General features: G+C 43.1%; 1 protein-coding gene across 2 annotated transcripts in view; it reads right to left on the bottom strand.

Moving 5' to 3' along the window:
- CACNB4 (calcium voltage-gated channel auxiliary subunit beta 4) overlaps positions 1-26,505 on the bottom strand; it is a 120,410-nt gene that overhangs the window by 40,278 nt on the left and 53,627 nt on the right. For both annotated transcript variants that reach the window (XR_006413566.1, XM_044418522.1), the window contains exons 2-7: positions 22,009-22,128; positions 17,438-17,560; positions 7,292-7,422; positions 4,935-5,011; positions 950-969; positions 777-857 (exon numbers count right to left, since the gene is read on the bottom strand). Coding sequence is in view for 1 of the 2 variants with exons in the window: in XM_044418522.1 (XP_044274457.1) it covers positions 777-857; positions 950-969; positions 4,935-5,011; positions 7,292-7,422; positions 17,438-17,560; positions 22,009-22,128 (552 nt within the window). In the remaining variant the exon portion in view is untranslated. The remainder of the gene's footprint in view (positions 1-776; positions 858-949; positions 970-4,934; positions 5,012-7,291; positions 7,423-17,437; positions 17,561-22,008; positions 22,129-26,505) is intronic.

The raw sequence follows: 26,505 nt of genomic DNA, 5'->3' as shown, positions 1-26,505 counted from the left end.
GTGATTCATGTATTGTTTGGATAAATCAGTTTATGCTGTATACTGCCCTGTTAATTGGGAACTTGGCAAATCATTACAATAATCTAAAGTTATTATCAATTTATTTGTAGGGAATCCAGAGGATTCCCCATGCCAAAAAATAAATAAATAAATAAATAAAAATGCTGCATGTCTCTTGCAGGGCTATTAAGTTTTTGCAGCACTTGAAACTGTTCTATTGCATTGCTTGAAAAATGCCATTCTTCCTGTACATGTACTTCCCTTGTCATTACCATGTGAACATCATAAGCAACAACTGGGAATTCTCCTCCATGCTGGGTTAGTTTGTGACGCGACTAGTCACTTTTGTGTGTGTGTTTTTAAGTAACAAAAATATGAAAAGGTACTCCCTTCTCCCAGAAGCAATGCACTGAATTTCTTACTTTAAAAGAAAAAAAAAGTTGTTAAAGGATAACTGCTCCCCTGTGCAGTGTGAAAGTACAAACCTGTCTTTATTTTTAAAAAGCAAAATGAAAAAAATCATCCTGACCACAACGAGGCCACTATTTCTGCAGCGAGGGTCTCTGTTCCCCCACATCCATTATACAGCTTCTGGACATTAAAAGGTCCAATGGCCAGGACCATTCCACAAAGCCTGGCACACTGTCTTGAAGAAGCCTATGGGGCAGCTTCCATTGTTCTACTCAAATCTCAGAAATTATTACATTTGCCCCAGGTGTTTTGGAAGTGGGTCAGAAGTGTCTGTTATTACTACTAAACAGAATGAGAATCCTTACCTCGTAACCTTTTAGGGAGGGGCCAACTAGCACGACAGGCCTCATGGATGGTACTACGTCATAGGGAGGCACGTGCTCTGTCTGGAAGAGAAACAATATGCCTCGTAAATGTGCACTATCGATACCATACTCTCAACAGGCAATTGCTAGTGGATTTAAGAGGGTACACTTACCACTTTCTGTTTCTGTTTTGCTGGAAGACAAAAAGCAAACATTACTTTGCTTAACCATGGAACAATCACATGGTGTGCAAACTAAACGTGCACAATATTATTTAATCTGATGATAGCCCAAATAACCTGGAAACAGAAAGTACTGACATTTGAATTTGCAATTGGACTCTATTCCAAATGAGCAGTGTTGTTTCGATTACTGCTGAATGAGTGTCTTCATTCTTTTGACAGGAATGTGATCAACATTCCAAGATTTCTTCCCTAAACTTCAAGCACTTCTTCAAAAATGACATCAGTTTAGAACCAAATGATCCTTTTTCTGATGACAGTGTTACTGTCTAAACCTTCTCGTAGCCATGCAGGAGCTGGTCCTATGCTGCAAGATTGGCAACTGTAGGTCCAACTTGGCTGGGAAGGGAGTGATCACATGGGTCTTCCCCCAAAGAACCAGACTTCTGTGGGAAATGCAATCAAGCAATTCAGCTGCAGCAACTTAGCCACATGGTACCCACTTACATTGGTTGCTGTGTGGCTGGCAAAAGGTCTAAAGCAGAGATGAGGAATACGTGGCCTTCCAAATGTTGGTGTACTGCAGCTCCCATCAGCCCAAGCTAGCATACCCAATAGTGAGGCATGATGAAACTGCAGTTGAACAATATGTCCTCACTCCATTTTCAAAGGGAACCAGCATATTTATGTATTTTGAAGCAAACTTAACTGCATTATTACTTGTGGCTTTTTAAGAGTTAGTAAAAGCATATTCATTGGTCCCAAATTCACAAGGACAGTTTCTTCAATCCCCATCTATTCTAATAGAGCTTGTACACAAACCCAAAAATATGAGTTCAAAAACTGCTGCATCCAACACAGAAAGTTTGAACAGTTGCATAAAGTTGCTAAATGCCTTTGTGCACATATACATCCAAACTTGCATGTTTATGCATGTGTCTGATGAACCCAGAACTACTGGGAACTTGTGCAGAGGTGGGAGATGCACAGTCTACTTTCACAGAAGAACAGAGATGTTATTTTAATGTAAGTTTTTACTGAAAGAAGATTGACTGGTACACTACCTCTTGATACTGAGATGGCAGTGCATTCCTAATGGAAGTGATAGAGGGAAAAGCAGGGAATTGGGGGATTAAGATCTGCCAAATAAGAAGAAAGTGTGCTTTGGAAAGGATGACTAAGTATTTAGAGGCTTGCGCCTTGAGTTTCAATGGCGTGGAGTTGGCTATGTACAGGAGTGAAAGGGAGAAATAACATCAAAGCAAGTACATTTAACTTTTTTCAGAAGATTTCAGTTTCAGGTTACTTGGAAACTCACTGTGGATACAAGAGACCCTGGCATGGGTTGGCCTTTGGATCACAGAGTGTGATAAATCACATCATGCCACAAAATGCCATGCTCTTTAGTCCCATTCAGTTGAAATTGATATAGGAGATGATGGGGAGACTCAATCATTGTGCATAAAGTCAACAACTGACATAATGCTTTCTTCCACTAAGAATGCTTTGTGGGATCCTGAGAATGCCACAGAAAGTCAACAGCTCTAGTAATGTACCCAACGGAGAAGGGCCCTGAAGTATCCCAGGCAGACCCATACCATAGAGCCATGTGCAGGGGAGCTAGGCCCACAGATAGCTATACACTGCAGGTTGGGAGCACAAAGGGCCATTGATGGTGGGCATGAACAAAGGTATAATAGCTTTGTGGCTCTGGAAAATTAGTAGAAGTTTTCCAGATCATTGCAGTGACTTGATTGCATCTGGCTGGTGTTACAAAAGCAACCCTTCCGAGGTGTTGCTGTTTTGTTTTTATTATGTATAATGCCCTGACACTTCCAGCTCCAGTATATCTCAGTGAATAAATGAATGAATGAAACAAAAAGCTAGAGGGGTTAGAACAAAAGGGCATCAACAGCAAGTGTCAGGTGGTGCTTTACCTACTAGACTACCTTGAGGTGAGAAAGATTCAAGATCGGCTGATATTTCCTGCCAAAGCTTTAGACAAGCCAAATGAAGTTAGGTCCCTTGACTTAAAGGTCACATTCATCCAGAGTTTCCACACTACAGAAGAGCTATGCATATTTATTTGTTATGTTTATTTATTTGTATTATTTTATTAGCTAAAAATCCCTAAGCAGTTCCATGTAATATTAAAAGCACAATTAAAATCACAAGTGAAATATAATTTTAAAAACACAACAAAGCAACAACACACTAAAATGGAACAGCACAGGTTATTTAATTATGAGCAGGAAAAGCCAGGGGGTCAGGTACATTTTCAGGAAGCATTTGAAACATGCCAAATTTTGTATCTCCTGAACTGCATGAGGGCATTTTTTCTGATGCAGGGCTTCTGCTGTGTGCCCTTACTGAAAAGGCCCACCATCAAGGTATTACATGGCAACATTCTGATAATTTTAGAATGACCAGCAGGGCCTCCTCCAACAATCTTCAGCCAGCTGGGATGACTGTTAAGAGAAGGAGAACTGTGAGATGCCCTGGTCCTAACCTGTTTAGCATAACCTCAAACATGGCTAGGTCATGAATAGTCAGCCAGTTTAATTCTTTCAGCACTGTTCTTATTTGAGCATGGTTGTGTGTGAGTGTAGTGCAAGGTGCGTGCACCCTAGCAGCTGCATCCTGAACTATGGATTCTCAACCAAGCCCTGCAGCAGCCCCACAAAGAGTGCATTACAATAGTCTGATAATGGCATTACCAGTTCATAGGTCACCATGGTTAGCTTATCTCAATCCAGGAATGGGCATAGTTGTTTTACCAGCCAAAGCTGATAGTGGGTACTCCTGGGACCACCTGGGCCTCCAGTGACAAAGATCTAAGATCACTCCAAACTACCTATTCTCCTTCAGAGCAAATGCAACTGCAGCCTAACACACAGACATTCCAACTCCCAGATGGGAGAAATGCCAGACAATACCGTCTCTGTCCTATTGGGATTCAGTTGCCATTAATCAGCCTGCATCCAGGCCCTGGTTCAGAGTGTGCATGGTCTTTCCTAACTGAGAAGTCACCGAGAGATAGAGCTGGGTACCATCCGCATATCGGTGACACCTTGACTGAAATCTCCTGAGGACCATGCTCAGCAACTTCATAGATAAGAAAGAACATCAGAGACAAGATGGTACCCTGTGGCACTCCACCATTCAACTGCCATGGGGCTACAGTGCAGTCACCCAATGCTGTTCTCTGGAACTGAGCCACAAGTACTAGTCAGACCACTACAGAACAGTGCTTTCAACTACCAACTCATGGAGGAAGTCCAGGAGGATACCGTGGTCAACAGTACCAAAAGATGCTGAGAGAGCCAGAAAAAGTAATGGGGTTGAGCTCCTGCTTTCTCAAGAAAGGCCATTCATCAGGGTGACCAAGCCAATTCCATCTCAAAACTGTGCCTGAATCCAGAGTGGAACTGAGTTGAAGAAAAGGCACCTAGAACACTGTAGGTGCTATTTAGTAAGTGTTACCCTTGTCTCAGTCAGGGCCGTGGACATGGAAATAGTGATCTTCCATACAGGAAAGACAGATACCCTAGCCCAGCATCAGGATCCTTTTGCTTCTAGCAGCTGTGGGTACCTTGCTCATGCAGCCTTTCCCAGAACAAGAAACATATTAGACAAGGTGCTAATCTGGCAACTGATGGCAACAAAACGACAAACTACATGTGCACAGGCCACCATGGCTGAGCCTTTCCATAACCATGGACTGATCTTTATTCCCAATCATTTCAGTATTTTGCTAGAAGAACACTCGTAAAAAAGAAGTAAAACCTGTTCAAAATTCCTCTATAGCTGCTGCTAAACTCAGCAACGAATCTATGCAGCTTTCCCCCCATTTTTGGCTTTCTACAAGAATTCCAAACCATGAATGCAGGTTTCTACTATAACCATCTAGTAAATTGCCCTACCTCACAATTCAAAATTATTTTTAAAGGTGACATTAAGAGACATGAAAACTCACCAGTGGTGGTGGGTGTAGCTCGAAATGTGCCAGACACCATTTCTCCCAGGCTTGAAGAAGAATTTCCACTTGATTTCCTATGATGAAAAGAATTCCCATTTCACACTTAGAGCAAGCAGAAGATGAAAGTCAACAGGTCTTCAATACTATTTAAATTTAATCAAAGGGCAAAGCATTATTGATCAGATGGGATAAAAAATGCTTATTGGACAAGCTAAGAGGAAGATCATGAAGACATCCTATACCTGAAGGATAACTATACAGGCAGAAAATGAAACATGCCAATGCTAGATCTGGAAATGCTACATCACAGTTCCAAAGCTGCCAAGTAGTTGGTGGCTTTTACATGCACGTTATCATTATTTCGTTGCTTTCGGTTATTCAACAGCAAACACCACCTTTCCAGTCCAATTTATTTTGTCCTACTATGGAGTGACCTAGCAACTGGCTTTGCTAATTTTCCTCATTGCTCTTAAAAGACTGTCCTTTTTTTTGCTGCATGGTTTGTATGGAGGAGAGGCTTACCATGGTTTTCTCCTCCTTCAGTGCCTAAAACATTCTAGGTATAACCCAGCAAGTGCTCTGGAAAAGAGTTGAGAATGCTACTAGTGCTGATTGATAGACTTCGCCCTACAACTATAAACATCTCACTATTATTGCCGCCTGTGGTATCTGAAGACGCATAAGATTTGTTTCCTCCTCTGTACTGATTTTCTTTCTCCATCCAAGAACTATATAGGCCTTTCCTTCCAGCAACTCCAACACAATTCAGTAAGCAAGAAAATAGTTTTTAAAGCCCTTAGTATCCTAAATGGCAACTGGAAGACCAACATGCTTCTTTAAGGTTGTAATCCTGTAGCCTCAGATGAGAATAAGCCCTGCTGAACTTGGTGGGACTTACAACTAAACAGACATCAATAATACAATAAGTCCCAACATATGAACCTTCAAGTTGTGAACTTTCAAAGATGCAAATATGCTTTTGTGTACTTTACTGTAATAATTGAGAGAGTGAGCCCAGCAAAGCATAACACCAGTAGCACCAACCTAATGGTAACGCCATATGAGGAAGAACCTATCAGACAAACAACACGAGTGCATTTCTGCACTGCCACGTACCCAGAAGTATAACTTCCAGAAGTCCTCCAGTAGTGTTCTGAACCTATTACAGTACAATACTATATAGTGAATTGTGTTAATTGGGTATATAGGTAACTTGGTTGGACTTACAAACAGACTGGACTTATGAATGCGCTCTTGGACTGGAACTCATTCATATGTAGGGGACAGGACAGTATGACTACACACCCTAATGTTGTATGTCCACTGGAACAAATTAAATGCAACCATAGATTTCTAGATTATTTATAGATAACGGATTCAGATTTTTAAATGTTATTCTATTCATAGCCAATCCTGTAAAAGAATTCTCAGGTTGGCCATTAAAGACATCTATTTCCTGCATTACACATAATACTTAGGAAAATATTCACAAGTTGTTCTGTTGCATTTTTAAAGGACGCACACATGATACAAAAACAGTATCAGCTGCATGAGCTACAAAGACAACTTTTACAACCAGTTACATGGCCAAAAAAGGGGAAATGTATCACCAGCAAAAGCAAAAAAGGATATGAATTTGCAAAAAGGAAAAAGCCACATGCTAATGCATATGTATAGAAGCATCTTTAAAAATAATTCCTATTAATTAAAGAGAAATAGCATGTATCTCACCATGGTTGGGATCAAGTGACCTGTTCAGGTGCCAACTCTTGATGCAGAGCTTCGAGGACCCTGCTTTCCCTTCCTAGGATTCCTTACCTTTAAACTGGATTGGGACTGGCCAGCCTTTCAAACAGAGGACCGGCCTCTGTAAAATAATGGGACATGCAGCCATCCTAATTCTTTGTTAAAAGATGAACTTGTCAGCATCTGGCTAATACTGACCACTCAGACTCCTCAAAGCCAGAGCTTAAGAAAATTTTGAAATGAAAAGCCTTGAGATTCCAGAAGGAAGGAGTCTATTCATATGAATGCAACAATCACACTTGTGTATGCCAAAGAAAAGCAGAGAGGGTCCATCAGTACAAAATGAAGCTTCAGGATCCATGGGCGATTCATTTCTAAGATCTATGGACAATTACTGGATTGATCTAATCCTACATGAAGACCAGGCAAAAAACATTGATTTATTAACTTACCAGACTCTCTTTCATTATTTTCTTAATTTTTCGATGTGTCAGAAAAGAAACACCACATTTAAAGGCATAAATGAGTTAAACTAATGAGTAAAATAAGCCAACGACACAAAATCAGCACCAAAACATGGTTATGATAAAACAAGTGCTCTCCCTTACCCTCCGTGAAAACGCCCTCTCTTCTGCTCCTGCTGGATCCGAATATTCTCCAGCCTTAGTGGGCTTGGGATGAAGCCAATCTCACAGCCTTCTTTCACTAATCTTCCTATCCACCAGTCATTGTTATATTTCTGTAATAAAGAAGTTATTTATTTGAATATGTCATCCTCACTTACTCCCACTTCATATGCACTTGGCTTCTCCTGCTAACTCCCTGCACTATCACCCTATACCCATCAAGGCACTTGCCTACTCCTTGTACAGACCCTTATGAACTATCTGTCAAGCATGACACACGATATCAAGAAGTGACCAGGGAGCAAGTTGGGGCAGTTTCTGCTAAGGTGGATGGGGGGAACAGGTTGAAATGTGATGTCACAGACACCCCCCCCCACACACACACACATTTCTCCCTTCAATATAAATCATATAGCCTAAGTGCAAAAAATTGTTAGTGTTAATTTTCCATATATAGTAAGAGTTTTATGTGAGGGCAGGCTAAATGTTTCTTTTTCATATCCATTTTGAGGTGGTACAGTGCTATTAGGATTGTTTGAACAAACAACTAATATATATTTAACAAAAGCAAATAAAGATGCATATGGATGAATATACATTTTACTAGTGAGTCACACTTGCTACATTTTCAGCACCTAGACCATCTTCTCCCAGAGATTGAGCTTGGAAGAAACCTCTTCTCCTGGCAAAGTTAGATTTGTGCAGTTTTGATTGGCTCGTGGCTGTCACAAAACCCCCATCCCACACTTCCTGGATAGGTGTTTAAAAAGTAAATAGCCCGTACAGGCAGTTAAACAGCATGGTGCTTGAAAAGAAACAAATAAAACCATAGCAGACAGCCCTTCAGAACAGATGGTGGGGAAGGAGAGGAAATTGGTTCTAGAAAAGCAGGTTGCTTACCTGTAACTGATGTTCTTCGAGTGGCCATCTGTGCATTTACACATATGGGTTGCTGCGCCTGCGCAGTTCCTAGGCCGGAAGATTAGAAAGCTAATGGTTTTTGGCGGGAAAACTCCGCTCCCCTCCCACTTCATGGTATAAATAGAGCGGAGTGTCCGCCATTTTACTCAGTCTTGAAGACCGCACGTTTGCCCTCTAGAGGTTAAGAATAAAAGTAATGAGAAAACACAATTATATCCGAACAGTACTGATGTGAATTATAGCACAGTACCGAGAACAATATCTAGTCAGCGATATAACCCAACGGTACCGATGCTATTTATAGTATGGTACCGAGAAAAACAAGATCCACTCACCGACACCGAGTAGGGCTGGCGGGTGGTTTGTGTGAATGCACAGATGACCACTCGAAGAACATCAGTTACAGGTAAGCAACCTGCTTTTCTTCATCGTGGCCTCTGTGCATCACACATATGGGTGATATGCAAGCTTACCACAGTCGGAGGAGGGAGGTGACGTCAGCAAAGAACAGATCAGAGAACAGCTCTACCAAAAGAGCAGTCTTGTCTGGCATGTATATCAAGCCGATAGTGCTTGGCAAAAGTACATGGACCAGCCCAGATTGCAGCTCTGCAGATGTCTTGCACCGAAACCCCTGCGGCAAAAGCGGACGAGGTCGCTACTGCTTGTGTAGGGTGGCCACTTGGAAAGACAGAAAAGTCTATTTTCGATAGCTGATAAGCCAGGACAATAGTCTGGACGATCCAATTAGAGAGTCTCTGAGATGATATCGGTGATCCCTTTTTATGCTCGGAGTATTTAACAAAAAGTCTATTAGTAGTACGAAAAGATTCAGTGCGGGATCTGTAAAAGGCCAAGCAACGGTGAACATCAAGCGTGTGTAGAGCACGTATTTATCGGGGTCAACGGCGATGGAAAGAATGCCAGCAGAATGATGTCCTGATTCAGGTGGAACGGTGTGGCCACCTTGGGTAAAAAGGAGAAATCCATCCGAAGGACGACTTTTTCCTTATGGAAGTTCAGAAATGGTGGGTCTATGCAGAGAGCACAAATTTCGCTAGCTCTCCGTGCTGATATAGATGCTACGAGAAAGGCAGTTATCCATGACACCAGGCGTAAGTCCACAGTTGCTAAAGGCTCGAACGGTGGTTTGGTAAGTGCTTGGAGCACTACGGAAAGACTCCACGTTGGCATGGCAGGGCGAATAGATGGATGTAAATTTTGTAGTCCCTTACTGAAACGCCGAACCAGCGGTTGAGAGAAGACTGATAATCCGTGGATCGTGCCACAATAGTAGGATATAGCGGCTGCATAAACTTTGATGGATGATGGTTTAAGTCCCTCATGATGCAAATGCAAGAGAAATTGTAAAATATTGGTGACTGAAGCCGTTCCAGGGGAAAAGGAATGGCACTCTGCAAAAGAAGAGAATCTTCTCCATTTAGCCGTATAGGAACGATGAGTGGACGGTCTCAATGCAGATTTGAGAATCGCCTGAATTTCTCTGTCCGTAGGCATCGGTACCGTGGCAGTTGCTGTCGAATCCGAAGTTGGGGCCGCATACACCATCTATTGAGTAAGGTCACCCGTAGGGTGAGGTGCCCCCAGTACCGACTCAGTGGCATGAATCAGGTGATCCGCCATGCCGTCAGCTTCAGAGAGAGTATATCCGGGTGATGGATTGCTCCTCCTTGTGTTAACACATGCGGAAGAGTTGGTAGATGAAGGAACGTTCTTCTGGACAGCAGCAAAAGAGTGGCAAACCATGGTTGTCTCGGCCACCATGGAGTCACTAGTATCCCCGTGGCTTTGTCCTGGGCTATTTTCGCAACCACTCTTGTCAGGAGTGGGATTGGGGGAAACGCATAAAAAGTCATGTTGCTCCAAGGGACCATAAGAGCGTCCCCCATCGATCCCGGCCCGACGCCCGCTCTGGAACAGTAAAGGGCACACAGGCTGTTCTGTCGCGTGGCGAACAGGTCCACGTCCGGATAACCCCACAAGTGGAAGAGTTTCTCGCAAATTTGTTTGTCCAACTCCCATTTGTGGATTGTTGACATCTGTCTGCTTAATGTATCTGCTTTGATGTCGTTGGTTCCAGCCAGATGAACTGCCATAAGCACGATGCTCCTCAGTATGCACCAGTTCCAAATGTCCATCGATAGGCGTGCTAAGGCTGGGGATTTTGTGCCCCCCTGCTTGTTGATGTAGAAAACTGCCGCTATGTTGTCTGATGCAATTTGGACAACTTGACAGCATAACACAGTCTCGAAAGCCTTGAAGGCGTTGAAAATCGCCAGAAGTTCCAGAAAGTTGATGTTTCCTCACCTCTCGTCGGTTCCAACTACCTTGGACCCGAAGTCCCGAACATGCCGCACCCCATCCAAGGAGGGATGCGTCGGTATACAGAGTTGTCGTTGGCCAAGGTGGTCGAAACGGAGCGCTGATCGACAGGTTGTCTGTGATTGTCCACCACGTTAAAGTGTGAAGGATTGCAGATGGAATCCGAATCGGCTTGGTGGCAGGATCTTGTTGCGGTTGAAAAGCAGCGTTGAAAAACAGTTGTATGGGTCGCATACGTAGTCTGGCATATGGGACAATGGCAATTGCAGCAGCCATATGCCCCAGTAGTCTCTGAACGGATAAGGCTGGGACCGTTCCGTGTAGCCGAATCCGATGAATATGGCTGCATAAGGCACTCTGACGTTCCGGTGGGAGGAAGGCTTTTTCCTGCGTCGAATCGAGTTGTGCCCCGATGAAATCGATGACCTGCATTGGAATAAGGGACGATTTGTCACGGTTAATGCAGAGACCGAGAGCATCGAGTAGAGCGCAGGTCATTTGTATATCAGACAGGAGAGCTTGCTTGGATTGCGAGACGATTAGCCAGTCGTCTAAGTATGGGTATATCTGTATTCCCCATGTCCTCAAGTGTGCGCATACCGGCGCCATACACTTCGTAAAGACTCGAGGCGCTGTGGCCAAGCCAAAAGGTAGGACGTTAAACTCGAACAGGTCGGATCTGACAGTAAAACGTAGAAAGCGTCTGTGTGAAGGATGTATGGAAATATGAAAATAAGCATCCTTCAAATCCAGTGAGGCGAACCAATCCTCTCTTTTCAATAACGGAAGGATATTTTGCAAAGTGGTCATCCGGAACGTCCTCGGTTTAATGTACTTATTAAGAGTTCGTAAATCCAGGATCGGACGAAGATCACCGTCCCTTTTTGGGACCGTAAAATATCTGGAATAGAATCCATGCAATCCTTCCGAGCAGGACAATTGTCAAATCGCTCCCTTGAGAAGTAGCCGGGAGACCTCATCGCGTAGCACAAATGAAGAAGTGTAAAGCGGATCGGGCTCGAAGGAGGGATAACATCAAATTCTATCCTATATCCGAACTGGATGATAGATAACACCCACCTATCAGATGTAATGGACACCCAAATGGGGAGTTGGCCCTGGAGCCGGTTCCCAAAAGGGAGAAGGGAAGGTGGTGTTGGGAAAGAGAGGATGGTTCGCCCAAGCCATCAACGTGGGCATTTATCGGTATCGAATTGCCGACGGCCTTGGGAAAAACGCTGTTGTGTTTGCTGTCTCCGATGCTGCTGTTGTTGATATTGCTGGCGAGGGTAGTTTTGCTGGTGCGGATAGTATGGTTGGTTCTGATAGGAAGACCAAGGTCACTGCCACTTACGTTTTTGCAGGAGCTCCATGCAGCGTGCAGTTAGGTGTGATTCGTGAATCGCCTTTAATTTGCGGTTGGTCTTCTGGTGGAACAGACCGGTACCGTCAAATGGCATTTCCTCAATTCTGCGCTTCATCTCATTGGGGAAATTACAATTGCGCAGCCACGCATATTGGTGTAACGAGATGGCATTGATGAGGGCCCTTGAATCGGTGTCTACATGATGACGAGCAGTAGACAACTGTTGCACCACCACCTGCATCACCTCCTTAATGAAAACCCTGGCAAGGTCCGCTTGGTGGTCTGGAAGGGAGGAAGCAACATTATCCAGCTTCTGCATGGTAAAGTACTGGTAACGTGCCAGTGTCGCTTCGTAGTTTGATATGCGCACGCTGAGTCCAGAGGCCGCATAGACTCGGCACGCAAGCATATCGATTTTCCTCCCTTCCTTGTCCCGAGGAGCGGTATGTCCCCTGGACTCCCTGCCCTGGGAGGATTCAACCACAAGAGAGTTCAGTTTCGGGTGACGGAGCAGGAAGGGAATGGCATCGTCACGAACTCTATACATAGCCTCATATCTGCGGGAGATAGCTTGTGGTTGGGCCGGTTGGTCCCAGGGCTGGACCATAGCCTGGCGCAGTGTAGTTATAAGCGGCAGAGCTATGGATGAGGACTGCTCTCCCCGAACGACATCATAAAACCGATCTGTGGAGGGGCCTGGCTGTTGATGAGCTTCGATTTCAAGCGAACAAACTAAGCGGGACATGAGCTCTGTGAAAGAGACATGCAGTTTGTCGGGTGAAGCAAGCCCTTGGTATGCGACAGCCACATCAGGGGATGTGGAGTCGACCTCCGAATCCTCGGAGTCTTCCACGTAACGCAGCCGGTTTTTGCTTGAGGAGGAGGTTTCAGAGGAGGTTGGGCGCCTCGTCTCCGTACGCCTGGAGGTGGATGGTACGTCCCTTGGGACCGATGGTGATCTATGATCCTGAGGAAAATAGGGATATGGTTGGTAACCACCCCAGCCGGGGGGAGCACCATATCCTGGGATCAACCAACTCTCATCTCGATGTTCGGATGAAAGGCTGCGACATCTGGGAGGTAATGGTGAGGCCACATGAGGTTCAGTCGGTGGCATAGGTGTTAGCAAGCGGTCCCTCAACAGGGAGTCTCTTCGGGAGTCTCTCACCATCAGAGATGGACTCCCGAAGTGGTTCCTCCTGTTGCTGGGGATGCACGCTCTCAGGCCGAGTGGTTGGCCTGGGGGATCCCGGTGGAATCACCTGCATAACAAGTTGCAGGGCGGTCCCAAGGGGGGTCGGTACCATGGTGGCCGTCGGTACCGAAAAGCCCGATGAACCTGAGCCCCGGTGTTTTGGGCAGTCAGGTTTCTCGCTCTTGCGAGTGGGCTTATCCACCTTCTCCTTCCTCAACTTCTTATGGGTGGAAGGTTTATCCAGACCGGTATGCTTGTGCTTCTCCTGTTTCTTAGCTGGGGGAGAAGGCAGTGACTGAGCCTCCATAGAAGCGGCGCCTTCATCCGAAGGACGCTGTGGAGGATAGGCAGAAGTCGAGGAAGGACGCTTCTCCGGAGCACTCATGGTGGAGGAAGAGCACTGAGGAGGTGCGAACGAAGAGGAACCAGGCCGTAGGAGCAGTTGGTCAGACTGCATTAATGCCTGATCCCATAGGAGCTTCCTGAGATGATTCTCCGTTTTTCCATGCCTGCTTGGTAAACGCCAAGCAATGACCACATTTGTCGGTCCTATGCCCCTCGCCGAGGCAGAGGAGGCATAGATCATGTGGATCAACTGGCGACATTTTAGATCCACATTCAATACATTTGCGGAATGCCGCCCGATGTGCCTTCGCGGAAAAATGAAGAAAAGAGGACAGTATAGAGGGTAAGATAATATTTTTGTTTGTTTGTTTGTTTGCTTTTTTATATATAGAGAGAAGAGAATTTAAGAAGAAAATGGACGGAATTGGGAAGAAGAACAAACTTGGAGCAAGAGGAGTTTAAGGTTTTTGAGAAAAAAACAACGAAGAGGCACAGATCTATAGCGAGAGACAAATAGGCATGAGGCACAGCGAACAGCAGTCGCAAAGACTGAGGAAAATGGCGGACACTCCGCTCTATTTATACCACGAAGGGGGAGGGGAGCAGAGTTTTCCCGCCAAAAACCGTTAGCTTTCTAATCTTCCAGCCTAGGCACTGCGCAGGCGCAGCAACCCATATGTGTGATGCACAGAGGCCACGAAGAAGAAGCTATATGTAGCAGAGTATGTGTGTGTATGTGGGGTGGAAGGGGGCTGGAAGCACAGCTGATCCTACAGCAGAAAATCCTGCATCTGTGGGTATTGCACGCAGGTGTAGACATTTATTTATGTACTGTACTTTTAAATTGCCCAGTAACCAACGTTCTTTGGGAAATGTATCACACATTTAAAATATAAAAGTCAGACATTAAAAGGAACAAAACAAAAAACCCTAACACAGAATAAAACTAAGGGAAAGATGACAGTAAAGAATATAAAATGTTTAAAGTTGTAAAGGCAGTCCTTAAGATGCCTGGGAGAATAAACGGTTCTTCACTCAGCGCTGGAAAGACACCAATGCTGGTATCAGAAGAGCCTCTGTGGGGAAAGGGTTTCACAAATGGGGCACCAGACCCCCACAGAAAAGGCCCCTCACTGGTAGCCATCAACTCACTTCTTTTGGTAGGAGCAAAGGGTCTCCTGAGGGCCTCCAAGGATGCTTTAAGGTAGATATTTGTGAAATGCTTTCCCCACTGCCACAAAACATTTCTGGTTTGCCCAAAATATATAAGCATGTGCTTCAGGAGAGATCGAAATATAAGCCCACCAGGACTTTTTCTCTTGCTCCACATCTAGGCTTCTCCAAGCTCCAGCTCCACCTAACAATGCAGCATACTGCCCTGACAGTATTTTTCCTCCTTTCTTTCCCCCACCCACGGAAAACAAATTTACATTATGAGTAATGCATAATGCAAACAAACAAAGGGCCAGTTTTTCATGTTACTCATTTCCTAACAAAAATAAAAAAATATGAAGAAGATATATGGGTAAAGACGGGGCAAATTAGAGCTGTGACATCAACAGCTTTGTCTTCTGACAAAGAATGGGTGAAGACTATCAGCACCAAAAACAGAGACATAAGAGACTTTTGCAAGGTTCAATAGGTAAGTGGGATTGGGTTGGAGCTGTTGTCAAGAGAACAATTCATATATTCATTAGTCAATAGGGTGGGTGTTTATGAAGGTGTTTCATAGCATCTGGAAAGTGGGCTACTAGACTGCTTTAGAAAGACAGTAAAAATGCCTATCCTATTTCCAGAGTTAAGTTGCAAAGATGCAGCACACGTAGCAAGGTTACTCTCATTACAAAGCACCTTCCATATGCTCTTCAAAGCATATTTGAATCTTCAATGTAGGTGGAAGAAGCACATTTCCCCCCTATCGGTTGCCAAGCTTGAGATGTTAATACATTGCTGATAATTGTTGTCACTTAATCTGTTTTAAAAGTGCACAATATATAGTCGGACGGGTGACAGATGAGACGTCTTGAATACAGAGTCATCTATTCTTGCTGACATTTCGGCTTGTCACCAAAGTGACCTTGCCTGAGGCTCAGACTAGATCTGAAATACAGTTGAGTGCATCTTCCCCCTAAGGGATTGTGTTAGTTTTGTTTAATCAAAAGCAGTCCTGGAGGCTGTGAATTTAAGCAGTGGGAAAAGATGGGGAGGGACAGCTAACCATTTTTCCATCTCCCTCACTCGGACCTTATTTCACCCATGAGAAGAAAAATATGGGCACATACTACTCTGCACAAAAGAAATTTGCAGCTCAATGTCAGACATCAAATTGTTCTGGTATAACTGATACCCCATTAAAAGCAGTCATGCATACTTCTATCGAACTTGGGATTCTTTCTATAACTGGCTGGAGAAACGGGACTTGGCGTAAACTTAGAGATGTTTTCAAATTATTATAAATTGATTTGAATTTGACTTTAGAATGTTAAAAAATATGTAGTAGGGGGTTGACCCAGTAAATCTGATGTATGTGATGTTTGATGTTTTTAGTGTTAGTTTAACATTTTAATAATTTTTTTTAAAAGCAGTCATGCATATAGACCCTCTACTGCAGGTTTCTGAGCTGAATACACAAGATAAATCCTTTGTTTAAGTGAACCCATGACTGTCACAGGAAACTCAAGTGAGCAGGACAGGGGCAGATGGGGCGAGATAAAGGGACAAGAGTCATCCTAAGCATGGTAAGTTTCCCCCTACCTACCTCAACTGCTGGATCCTTTTGGTTATTTGAAGAAAAGGCTCTTCTCACATGCAAAGCAATCATAAACTAATATATATATAATTCTGCAATCCTAAGCATGTTTACTTGAAACCCAATTCCATCAAAAAACAGCATGATACATTTCAAAGAAAGTGTTTAGGATGGGAGTGTTAATGAGGAATGTATCATTATTTCTTTTTCTGAAATCTAAACCCAGGGACAAAACTTGGTTCCCTGGTTCTGAAACAGACATTGCCCCATTCCACCCTGTACTTCTCCTGAATGATGGCAATGAATACAAATGTCCTGCTTCATTCCAAGATTATAAATTGGTAATAGGTCGTGACTCTACATGCACTTCTGGGGAATAAATCTCATTGGTATCAAGTCAACATGCATTTATTCATGGTATGAATGATATAGATTTGTATTCTGGGAAACGCATGTAATACTTGTCAGGGGAAATAGGGAAGAGATAGAGTCAGACATCTTAGCTAGTAAAGGATGGGCAAGGAAATGGTCTTCAGTCACACAGATAAGGCCAATTCTACCCTATAATGAGTGATAATTAAATAGAAGAAATGATACATGATGCTGGCAAAATACACTCAACAGCAATATATGTGGAGATCAGTACAACCAAAGTGTGGCTTGCACATTGCAAGTAGCAGACAATTAAACTACCTTAGAAGAAAATTCTCAGGTACCACTTGAGTACCAAGAAAAACATGGCACCAAAGCCCAACTCCTAGGTTAACCTTTGTGGCATGATAGCAGCCAGAAGTGAAAGACCATGGATGCTATTCTGTAAAGGAAGCTGTTTCTGTTATTTGATTTCCTATGAAATTCTACCTGTCATAACCAGGCTACGGGGTCTGTTCTGTTCATTTAACTGCTGTTTAAGGTATGAACACACACACACACATCTAACAAGTATGAATGAGTTTCAGCCGCACTGGATTCTCTAGCATTGCTTCACTGGTTTGGAATCTCAAGTTGTCCAGTATTAAGCCTAAGTGCTGTTTAAAACAGTGATCAGGATGAATCATCCTGGATATCATTTTCCAATCAAATGCTATGCTTTGTGCAACACTGATTGCTTTTCAGCTTCAGTTGTGTATCTTGCAGGCTTCAGAGCTAACTGCTCAGGCTCAAGCTATTGGGAGATATGAAGAAGAATTATACTGTGTAGTTACTTACCTCTTTAATGTGTAGAAAATCCTTAGCATCAAAAGAGATGGCAGTGCTTGGTACAGGAACATCTTCATCCAGTGCCCCACAGTAACTGACGTTCGTCTTCACAGCAAATGCGACTGGTTTTGACTGGGAGCAGAAATACATCTCTGTTATACAGGAGCAGGCATGGGTCGTAACCAGTCATATAAAGCAGAAGGAAACAAGGGAAAGGGGACAACTTGATGGCAAGTAATCACAATGCAGAGGTCCCCATCCTTCTTGTGTGTCAGAAGTGGCACTCTTTTTCAGCCCAAGGTCTGAATTGTATGTCAGAGGACGACTCCAGGGCCACATTCCAATGGTGTGCAGAGCCAATGATACAAGGGGTGGTGTCAACATTACCAGCAACTTTTAGCCTCAAGCTTCTACTGCCCATGATTAAGCCTTAGGAGAGGCATTTCAACCTTTTAGAATGGACCCCTCCACCAACACAAAAGATGAGGAACTACCAAATGATTGATGGTCAGGGGTAGGGGTTGTGACTTTCTCAGCAGCCCAAGAAGAGCTGGATTGAGACCCAGGGCCTGACAGTGTGCATTCCAGTTCTGGGTGATGCTAGTTCAGCACCCAAAGTCCACATTCGGAAAATACCAACACCACATTCTTACATCAAATTAGCAAAGTTTTATCCTAATCATTGAGTAAGTGGTTAGTATACCACAGTCCTTATATAAAATTAGCACAATATTAGCCTAACTCAAAGAAGCTAAGTTGGCCATTGTACCCCACAATACACAATACTTCAGAGAAACACTAGAAAGCTAGCACATGGGCTTAGTAAAGACAGGATACTTTTGAAGGCTCCTGCCGCTTCCCTACATTTTCTCTTAGGACTTGCCCAGAGTTCTGTCACCTAAATGCTCAACACACAACCACATGTGTGAACCAACTCAACAGAAATGCAGTGTGTTCTGATGGTCTTACAGAAACCTGTGAGAACCACCACTGCTCCCAAATTCTAATTTGTCAGAGCTACTTTAGTGTTACTTAAGTGAGTAGAAGGCATTTGCCTCTTACCCTGAACCTAGTGAAATATATGCCACTGTTTTTAAAACAAGTCATTAAATTCCAGGGAACACACTGGATACCAAGATCCATGACAAGAGTTCTACTCACAGAATGCAGTGTTCTTGCAAACTGAATGTGCTGGAGGTGACTCCCCATCCCTCTGTCAAAAATCTCAACAAGACGGAAAGGCCTTCTACACACAGGAGGAAACCTTCTCTTCATGGAAGGGATGTGGCAGGAAATGAAATTTATGAATATCACTTCCCACTCCTTCCTTTGTGCAACACTTCACTTGTTCTAAGCTCCCTCAATCAATGGAAGGGCTCCTTCCATACACATAAGGGCTCTTCTAGATCCAACCAAATATGTTTAAGGGTCAGGTGTAAGCCTTATCAATGACTTACCTAACACAGTTTTCTCTAGTATATGAACCACAACAAGTGGCATCACTCACTTTGGTATGCTCCTCCATCTAACGTTTAGCAGCCCAGAAGGAAGAATCTTTGGGAGCTTTTTGTCCCAAAAGCTACAATTATAACTATTTTCTATCAATTTACGGGGGTGTTTTCTTGAACGGATTTGTGTTAATGACCATGCCTCAATGAGGGACCCAGACTCTGACAAACCCACCTACCATGTGCCATAGGCACGGCCTAAAAAGGGCTGGGGAACTTGTGGCCCAGCAGCTGTCATGGACTCACTACCACTCTGAGGTTGTCTCTGTGCTGTTTTTAGAAGTAATAATGTAAGTTTCTGTTTTAGGACCACTACAGCAAGCAATCTCCCTCAGCAATCCTTATTGCAGCAGCAGGCAATGGATGACTCTCCAGACTTTTGTTCTGCAATTCCCATCATCCCTGACCATTGGCCATGATGGCTAGGCTGACATGACCTGGAGTCCAATAGCAACTGGAAGGTGGCTGGCTCACCACCTCTGCTTTCAAACCTGGCACTAGGAAGATCTTTCAAGTTCTCTATTCCCAGGATCCACACCTTACACAGCTGATTGGAAAGAACAGTTCTTAGAAAATTCAACAGGTAAAGCATGTACTTTTCCACATATATACCCTATCATTCAGCCTGCTGTGCATGTACAGGATTTCCCTATTGCATGCACATGACTATTTCATGTAGGGTATTATAGATCGTTGACTGAAAAGGGGTGGCTGTATTCCCCACAGAGTGGGGAACCAGCCCATCTGGGTTGCCTGGCACTACATAGTGCTAGTCTCCAACAAAGCACAAAGCTGTATCATTTTTTCTAATCTCTGAAGTCCTTCTTAAAACAAGCTGATGGCAGTGATTTATATAATATGCCACATAGCAACGAGGTTACTCTTAAATGTATTTTACATTCTAGTACTGACATCCTACTGGTAGAAAATGTCACATTCAAAACATTCCACAAATGTTCTTGCCACTCAATATCATATCTCTCAAAATCCCTACAAAGTGGTGTTTTTTCCTCCATGTCCCAATGCTGAAAATGAAAATATTTTCCATGAATTGCTGTGTTTCCTAAGGGCACACAAAGATGTACTTACGTTACTGAGCTCCTCTGTGGGACCACAGTCACCCACAATGGTCAGCTGCAAACTTTGAAACTTAATCAGGAAGTGCAGCCAGTAGATCCCATTTCCAGGAGAATCTGGCTGTGCACAGATTGGCTGGCCTATGTTTTAAGTTACAAAGCCATCTTCCTGCTGGCTGTGCAGAGTGCTGATTGAAGAGTCCTTATGAGAACAAAAAACCCACTGTCCCCTCTTCTCTACCAAAAGCAATATTTCAAGTGGCTTTTGTTTCTGTTCTTTTAAACAGCTTGTTTCAGTTTGTTTGTTTGCATATATTTTTATCATTTAACTTTATAAAATTGTTAGATACCAGAAGACAAAAGGATGAAAAAATGCAAAATATGAGGACTAGCAGGGGAAAAATCTGTGCAAGACTTCAAGCCTTACACATGTTTGCCTGGCAGCAGATTAATCCAGAGAAGGGCATATTTCAGACTCACGGGATCTACTTTATACTATAACCCTGAAACTCAGCCATTGGCGCCTATGGCAAAATAAAATAAAATCAAAATCAATTTTAAAAAATCAGAATTAATGAATTCTGAGCCACAGAATTTGCTTACTCCAATAGGACTTTATGCAGCCCACAATCCTTGTGCACAAAATTTCACTCCTAGTTATTCCAAACTTTCATTATTTCAGCAGTTATAATTTAGGATGGCAGAGAGCGGGGAGTTGATTTGTTGCTGCTTTGGGAAGTCAGAAATCCTTGCTGATCTACAAATCAGTCAAGATATCCACCATTATGATACAGCTATGTTCTGTCGACTTCTGGGTTAAGCATTACTGGCCCCTAGAGATACTTTTTCAGTCCTGAATCCAAGTGCCTGTCAAAATGACCAAGAAACTGACATTGGTCTGGAACACAGAATGAGTTAAGAGTGAGCCCACCATTCACTGAAGACATTTCTGAACCTAGCTGTTACCCTCCTGTGTTTGCTGCACTTGCTAACTTTCATCACCAAGGAAGCAAACTCTTAAATCACGCAAAAATTAATTTTTAGTCATTAGAGCCACCATACCAATAACATATTGGTTTCGCCTGATGTTCTTTTTTTAGTTTCATTTACAGTCTAAATGGAGAAAAAGGCAAGTGTATAGGTGTGAGGTATGTTTTGACAAATTGTTTTTTTTCCCTTTAAAAATTCTTAACACATTTTGGCATCTGGCATCTTCCTTAGGGGGAGAGCACAGATGTTAGCAATGTGAATTTGAAAAACAGCTTGTCAAAAATAAAAATCTTGAATCACTGCATTTTTTTCATTTCCCCCCTACTGTCCTCTGGTTGCAGTTAATTTAAAATAGGCTCTATCATTGAGGGGAGGGGAAAACTGATATGCAAATTGCAAACATATATTTCAGTTTTCTTTTGTTTGTAAAATAATGCTTCAACTTCCCCCACATTTCTACGTGCCAGAAACTCTCTGTAAAAGAGTAACTACTTGTGCTAGGCTATTGCAAATTAGAAGGTAGAGGCAGAGCAAAATTAACCCCTCATCACGAAAACAAAACAAAACAAAACAAAACAACCCTGGAGTAATCTTTGGAAGGTAGATGAATTCTACTAATTTTTGCAGGAATATATGTCTTACTTTTGATTATACAGTAACTATGAGGGTTTGCCTTTCTTTTTTATGTTAAAAAGTTTCTTGTCACTATTTCCTACAGTCCATTCATATTAATGGGACAGAATGCCCCATGTCATGATGTTGCTTTCTGGGACAGTCACTCCCAGGAGCAGAAAAAATGGCTAGCCCCTTCTGGAACAAGTATGTATGCACACGTATATAAATACATGTTTGGTAAATACAAGGAAACTTCTGACTAAAAGGGGTAATGATTAGTTCAGTGTTCCAAATCACAGTTTTCCCCAAGAAATGGACAAACCTGCAATTGGCTACCCCACCCCATTAGCATCTCCTTTCTAAGAGGGAGGAAGAAAGGTGAGGAAAAGACCTTTGCTCTTTCAAGCTGAATAGCTGCTTGCTGTTCTCTTTCCTGGCGGATTGCTTCCCTGTCCTCTTCCAGAGAGACATCAGAATCCGATGGTCTACTTGTGTATGAATCTGCTGATCCCTAGAAAGAAAAGGGCATTATTAACAAAAAGGATGCATAGAGCACTGAAAGAAGCCAAATACGCAGAAAAATTACCCAAGGTCATGGATTTATTTTTAACCACATTTCATCATTATGTTTTATTTATTATTTCAACCAAGATGCATGTGTGCGGGTTCCTCCCTCCATGCCTCCCTACTTTTAGGGCTTTTAAAGATTGTTTTAGAGAAACATGGATTTTTTCCCAGATAATGATTATCTTGTTGTGTTGTGCCTTTTATGCATGCATCACAAAATTAGCAGCATTAAATATAGCCTGGCAACCTATTACAAGATTAAAATCTTGTTAGAATAAAGTTCATTCGGCTATCAAAATGTTACATAATGTCAGATTTAACCAAAGCATAACCTAGCTGAGTAAAAATCACTTGTCTCAAGAAATTACATTGTTTGTATACACATTGTTTCACATGTTGTACAATCCTAGCCATGCTTATTCCTCCTAGTAGGTGCACTTAGAATTGTATTCTCCCAGCAAGAACAGGAAAGGCACCCAATATCTAGCCTGCATTCACATTTGTGTATATTAGTTTAAAAAGGAAGAATTTATATATTTGCTTTCCTTTCCCCACAATCCCTGGCAAACCAGACCACCGCTTCCACCAATCCCAAGCTGGGTTGCTGAGGCGAGGTGTTTAAATGAATAGCTTAATTCTCCAAAATTAAGGTTTAAGAATAAGATCCCTCTCTCTGACCAAAGCGAGTGTTGCTAAGGAGCCGCACCAGGACTTGATCTATTTGCAAGGAATCCCATGGAAAGCCAATGTGTCTACGGAAGAGGTCTCTGTTGGGTGGCAAACAGAAGATGAATACAGCCAGCGAGATGCTGAGTCTTTGCTGCCCTCCAGTGTGCTTGACTGTAGGGACGCACCAGCCATTCATATCATTCATTTGCATCAACCAGGACGTTTTGTTCAGCTATACTCAAGCTGTTCCTTGTTTGTTTTGTCACCCGCAGCTCCATGGAGCCGTACAAGCTTTGTCGCAAAAGAGGGCACTCAAGCAATTATGTCGACTTGCTTGGGTCATCTCTGTGTTTTACAGCTCAACCAGGACATTGACAGGAGCATCAGCCAGCAAACCTCATATTATCCTCTGGGGTCGCATTGCCTTAATAGGTTCTTTGCAGAGAAGGAAAACCCCTGTTGGTGATCCAAACTTGACTACATTGAAGTCTCCCACCCAGATCGCTATCCTCACATCTGCGCAAAGCATCCAAGCCTAGGCTGTGTCCTGCTAGAGTCCCATGGTTGCTGCAGAGGACATGAAATCTTGAGCTGCCCAGACCAGGTGCCCTCGGCATGAATACTGACATCCCCCCAAACCAATGGCCTGGATAACTCCAAGATCACACATAGGACCACCTTGGTCAGCTCAAGTCGGAAAACTGATGGTTCACAGTGTGGGTGGAGTAACAGCAGAATCTCCTATGTGTCCCCTGGCACAATACAGGCTAGTGATCAGGTGGGCAGAAAGCCCGGAGAGAAAAAGAAAGGCTCACAGCAAGCCTCCTCCCCAGCTCTCTGCCCTGATACTGCCCTAGCTGGGAGAGACGGACTCCTTGTTTGCCCAGCCAGGTCCTGGTTGTGCATGTCAGAGCAGCTGCCCCATCTACCATTAAATTATAATGAATCCTGCTTTAGAAAAACACATATGCATTACACAAAATATCAAAGGTAAAAGTCAGAGCTACATAGACCAGCAGCAGGACATCTGTGGTGCCAGACCCTATTTCCTATTTTAGATGGCAAGTTCTCTAGATCTGAGACTTGCTCTCTTGTCCTCTTTACACAGGCAGCCATCAAGGCAGCCATAAGTCCACCTAGCTTAGTTCTGTCTGCAGGCACTGGCAGTGGGTATCAGTGGTTTCAGACAGGATTCTTCCCCAGTCCTACCTAGAGATGCCAGGGATTCAAGGCATCTAGAATCCAAGCAACATCTGCACTGGCAAAAACTGCACTGGAGATGGTTGGGAGGGAACGGGTGAGAGAACTTCCATACGATGGTACTTTAGTTCTTTCTGTGAGGCCTCAGAATTGAGCTGCTCATCCTAATCAAGTGTTGCTACTCACCAAGGATAGTGCATATTGAGGATGACAGAAGTGTTATCATCCATAAAGCCTCCACAGTGTTCCTGCCAAGACAGTTCTACTGGTAAGGTGGGCTTTCTTACCTTCAATCACCAGTTTAGCCTTTTACTTGAAATCAGTGCAGCTAATACCTTGGCAGCATATTAGTTCTCTTATAATACAGCAGGTGTTGCAGTGCGATCACATTACCTGGTAACTGTTAATGTCAAAGATGCATTGCATTCTATAGCAAAAAGTTTAATGAGAATTAGAATCCAAAATGGTGTTTGGAAAAGAACTTGGGAAAATGGCAGGAGCCCCTCCTTAAGATACAAGGGGGAGAGGAGGGTAGGCTCCCACCAAAATTAATTTAGCTAGGAAAATCTTCCAGACAACAGCTCCCACCACCACAGCTGCAGTACCCATGTGTGTGATGCACAGAGACCATGAAGAAGAATATTAATTCTTTTATAATACAGTAGGTGTTGCAATGCAATCACATTATCTAGCATCTGCTAATGCCAAAAAGCATTACAATTTTGAGCAAATTTGAGAAGCAAAGTTGGACAGAAAAGAAAGGGGAAATGCCAAGTAACAAAGAAAAAAGAAAATCACTCAGCAAAATCTATTTTAAAGAAGCCCATTTAGAACACTTCTCACTGTGGTGATAAGCAGTGGTCAGAGGTTTATCTGTCGGTGAAACAACCAAAGTGCTTTTTAAAGCATGAAGCTGGGTTCTGTGAAGGTACACAAATCAGAGAAGCTAGAAAAGAATCAATTGCAGTAAACAGAATGTTCCATAGTCAAATCCAAACCCCATTTAAGCAGGGTTGAAAAGGAACTTTGTTGCATCCTAAGAATCCTGAACACAGCAATGTAGAATTCAGAGTCACTCTTTCATCTACCCTTGGAGTTGCTGGCATACGATGGTGCTTCTAGAGCATGGCTTGGAGCCCTACATCTAGCTCACATTTGATTTCTTTTCTAATCAGTTTTATTATACTCAACTCCAGGCACATTGGAAGTGCTACAGAATGAGGCATGTCAACAGCAATTTCGACAATCAAAACTGATAGGGGTGGGATGTATGTAGGGTTTGAGTTCAACATATTACATGGTTGGATGCACTGGGAACTGTTGTGTTATGGATGATCCTTGCTCGGGGTATGTTCCAGTGTCATTCTCAAAAGGTCTGGAGGGAATCTGATTTAAAAATGCACATCAGTGGGTTTAACCACCAACAGATTAAAATAATTTACTTACCTCTGATAAGATGTGAGATCAATATTGGTTGAATGTTACATGAACTTCAAAGGGTTCCCACCCCTCTGTGAAACTGCTGAATTGCAGCTTAGCAGGCAGTTCAATTCTATCACCTCTAGCTTTAATCAATGGCTTCTTTTTCAGATATGGGTGTTAAATGATTTAACAACACTAGGATGGTTGTTTGCTAATCAGTTACTCCTGTTGTGAATGGCTACTGTGCTTATTTTGTACAGACGATTAGCTGTACTTCATTTTGCATACCACCGTTTTACTTATTTTCTTCACTCTCCTACACCAATTATTTTTCTTAAACGTGCCCATTTAACACCAGAGTTAAGGCAATGACATGTTGGCTCAAGCTCCATCAAGTCACCAAGCCATAAGGCTTAGGGTGATGCTTTAACAGACGGGCCCTGTGATGATACTGCATAATGCTAAAAACTGTGCTCACGTATAACTTGTCTTCTGCACACGCACACTTTCAGGTCTATGTCCAAAGGGGGAAGATGGAGCACCTGGGACCAGCAAAGATACCCTACATTGTCCTGGCCATATATTATGAAGCAGACGAGCCTCCTTGTTTTGCTAGAGGAATCCTCAGCACAAGTTGCAACATTGCATAATATCATTATGTCTGTTAAGTTCATCAGCCTGAGTGTCCAGCTTTATGGAACTCATGCCAACATGGGGGAGTCTTAATTCTGGTCTTAAGGTAGCAGTTTTTTGACAATGTATTTCCCTGTTTTTGAAAATAAAAAAACAGGGAAAAGATATGTGTTAGTGTAACACTCTCCTAAAAGCCTCACAGAGAGCCCAGATATGGGCTAGTGTAGCGGCGTACAAATTGAAAGAATAAATATTAATAAATAAAATAAATAAAAGTACATGCATGAAAACACACACAGACATACAACACAAGCAGCAACAAGCCATTAATTGAGGATGTTCCTACATGGTCAAAAAGGCTTACTTGAGTAAGTCTGCATGGGATTCTAAGATACTT

This window comes from Varanus komodoensis, unplaced genomic scaffold (genome assembly GCF_004798865.1).
Source record: "Varanus komodoensis strain SLA01 unplaced genomic scaffold, ASM479886v1 scaffold9, whole genome shotgun sequence".
In the NCBI taxonomy this organism is placed as follows: domain Eukaryota; kingdom Metazoa; phylum Chordata; class Lepidosauria; order Squamata; family Varanidae; genus Varanus; species Varanus komodoensis.
Note: the sequence above shows the minus strand (reverse complement) of the source record. Positions and strands in the feature narration are given on the sequence as shown.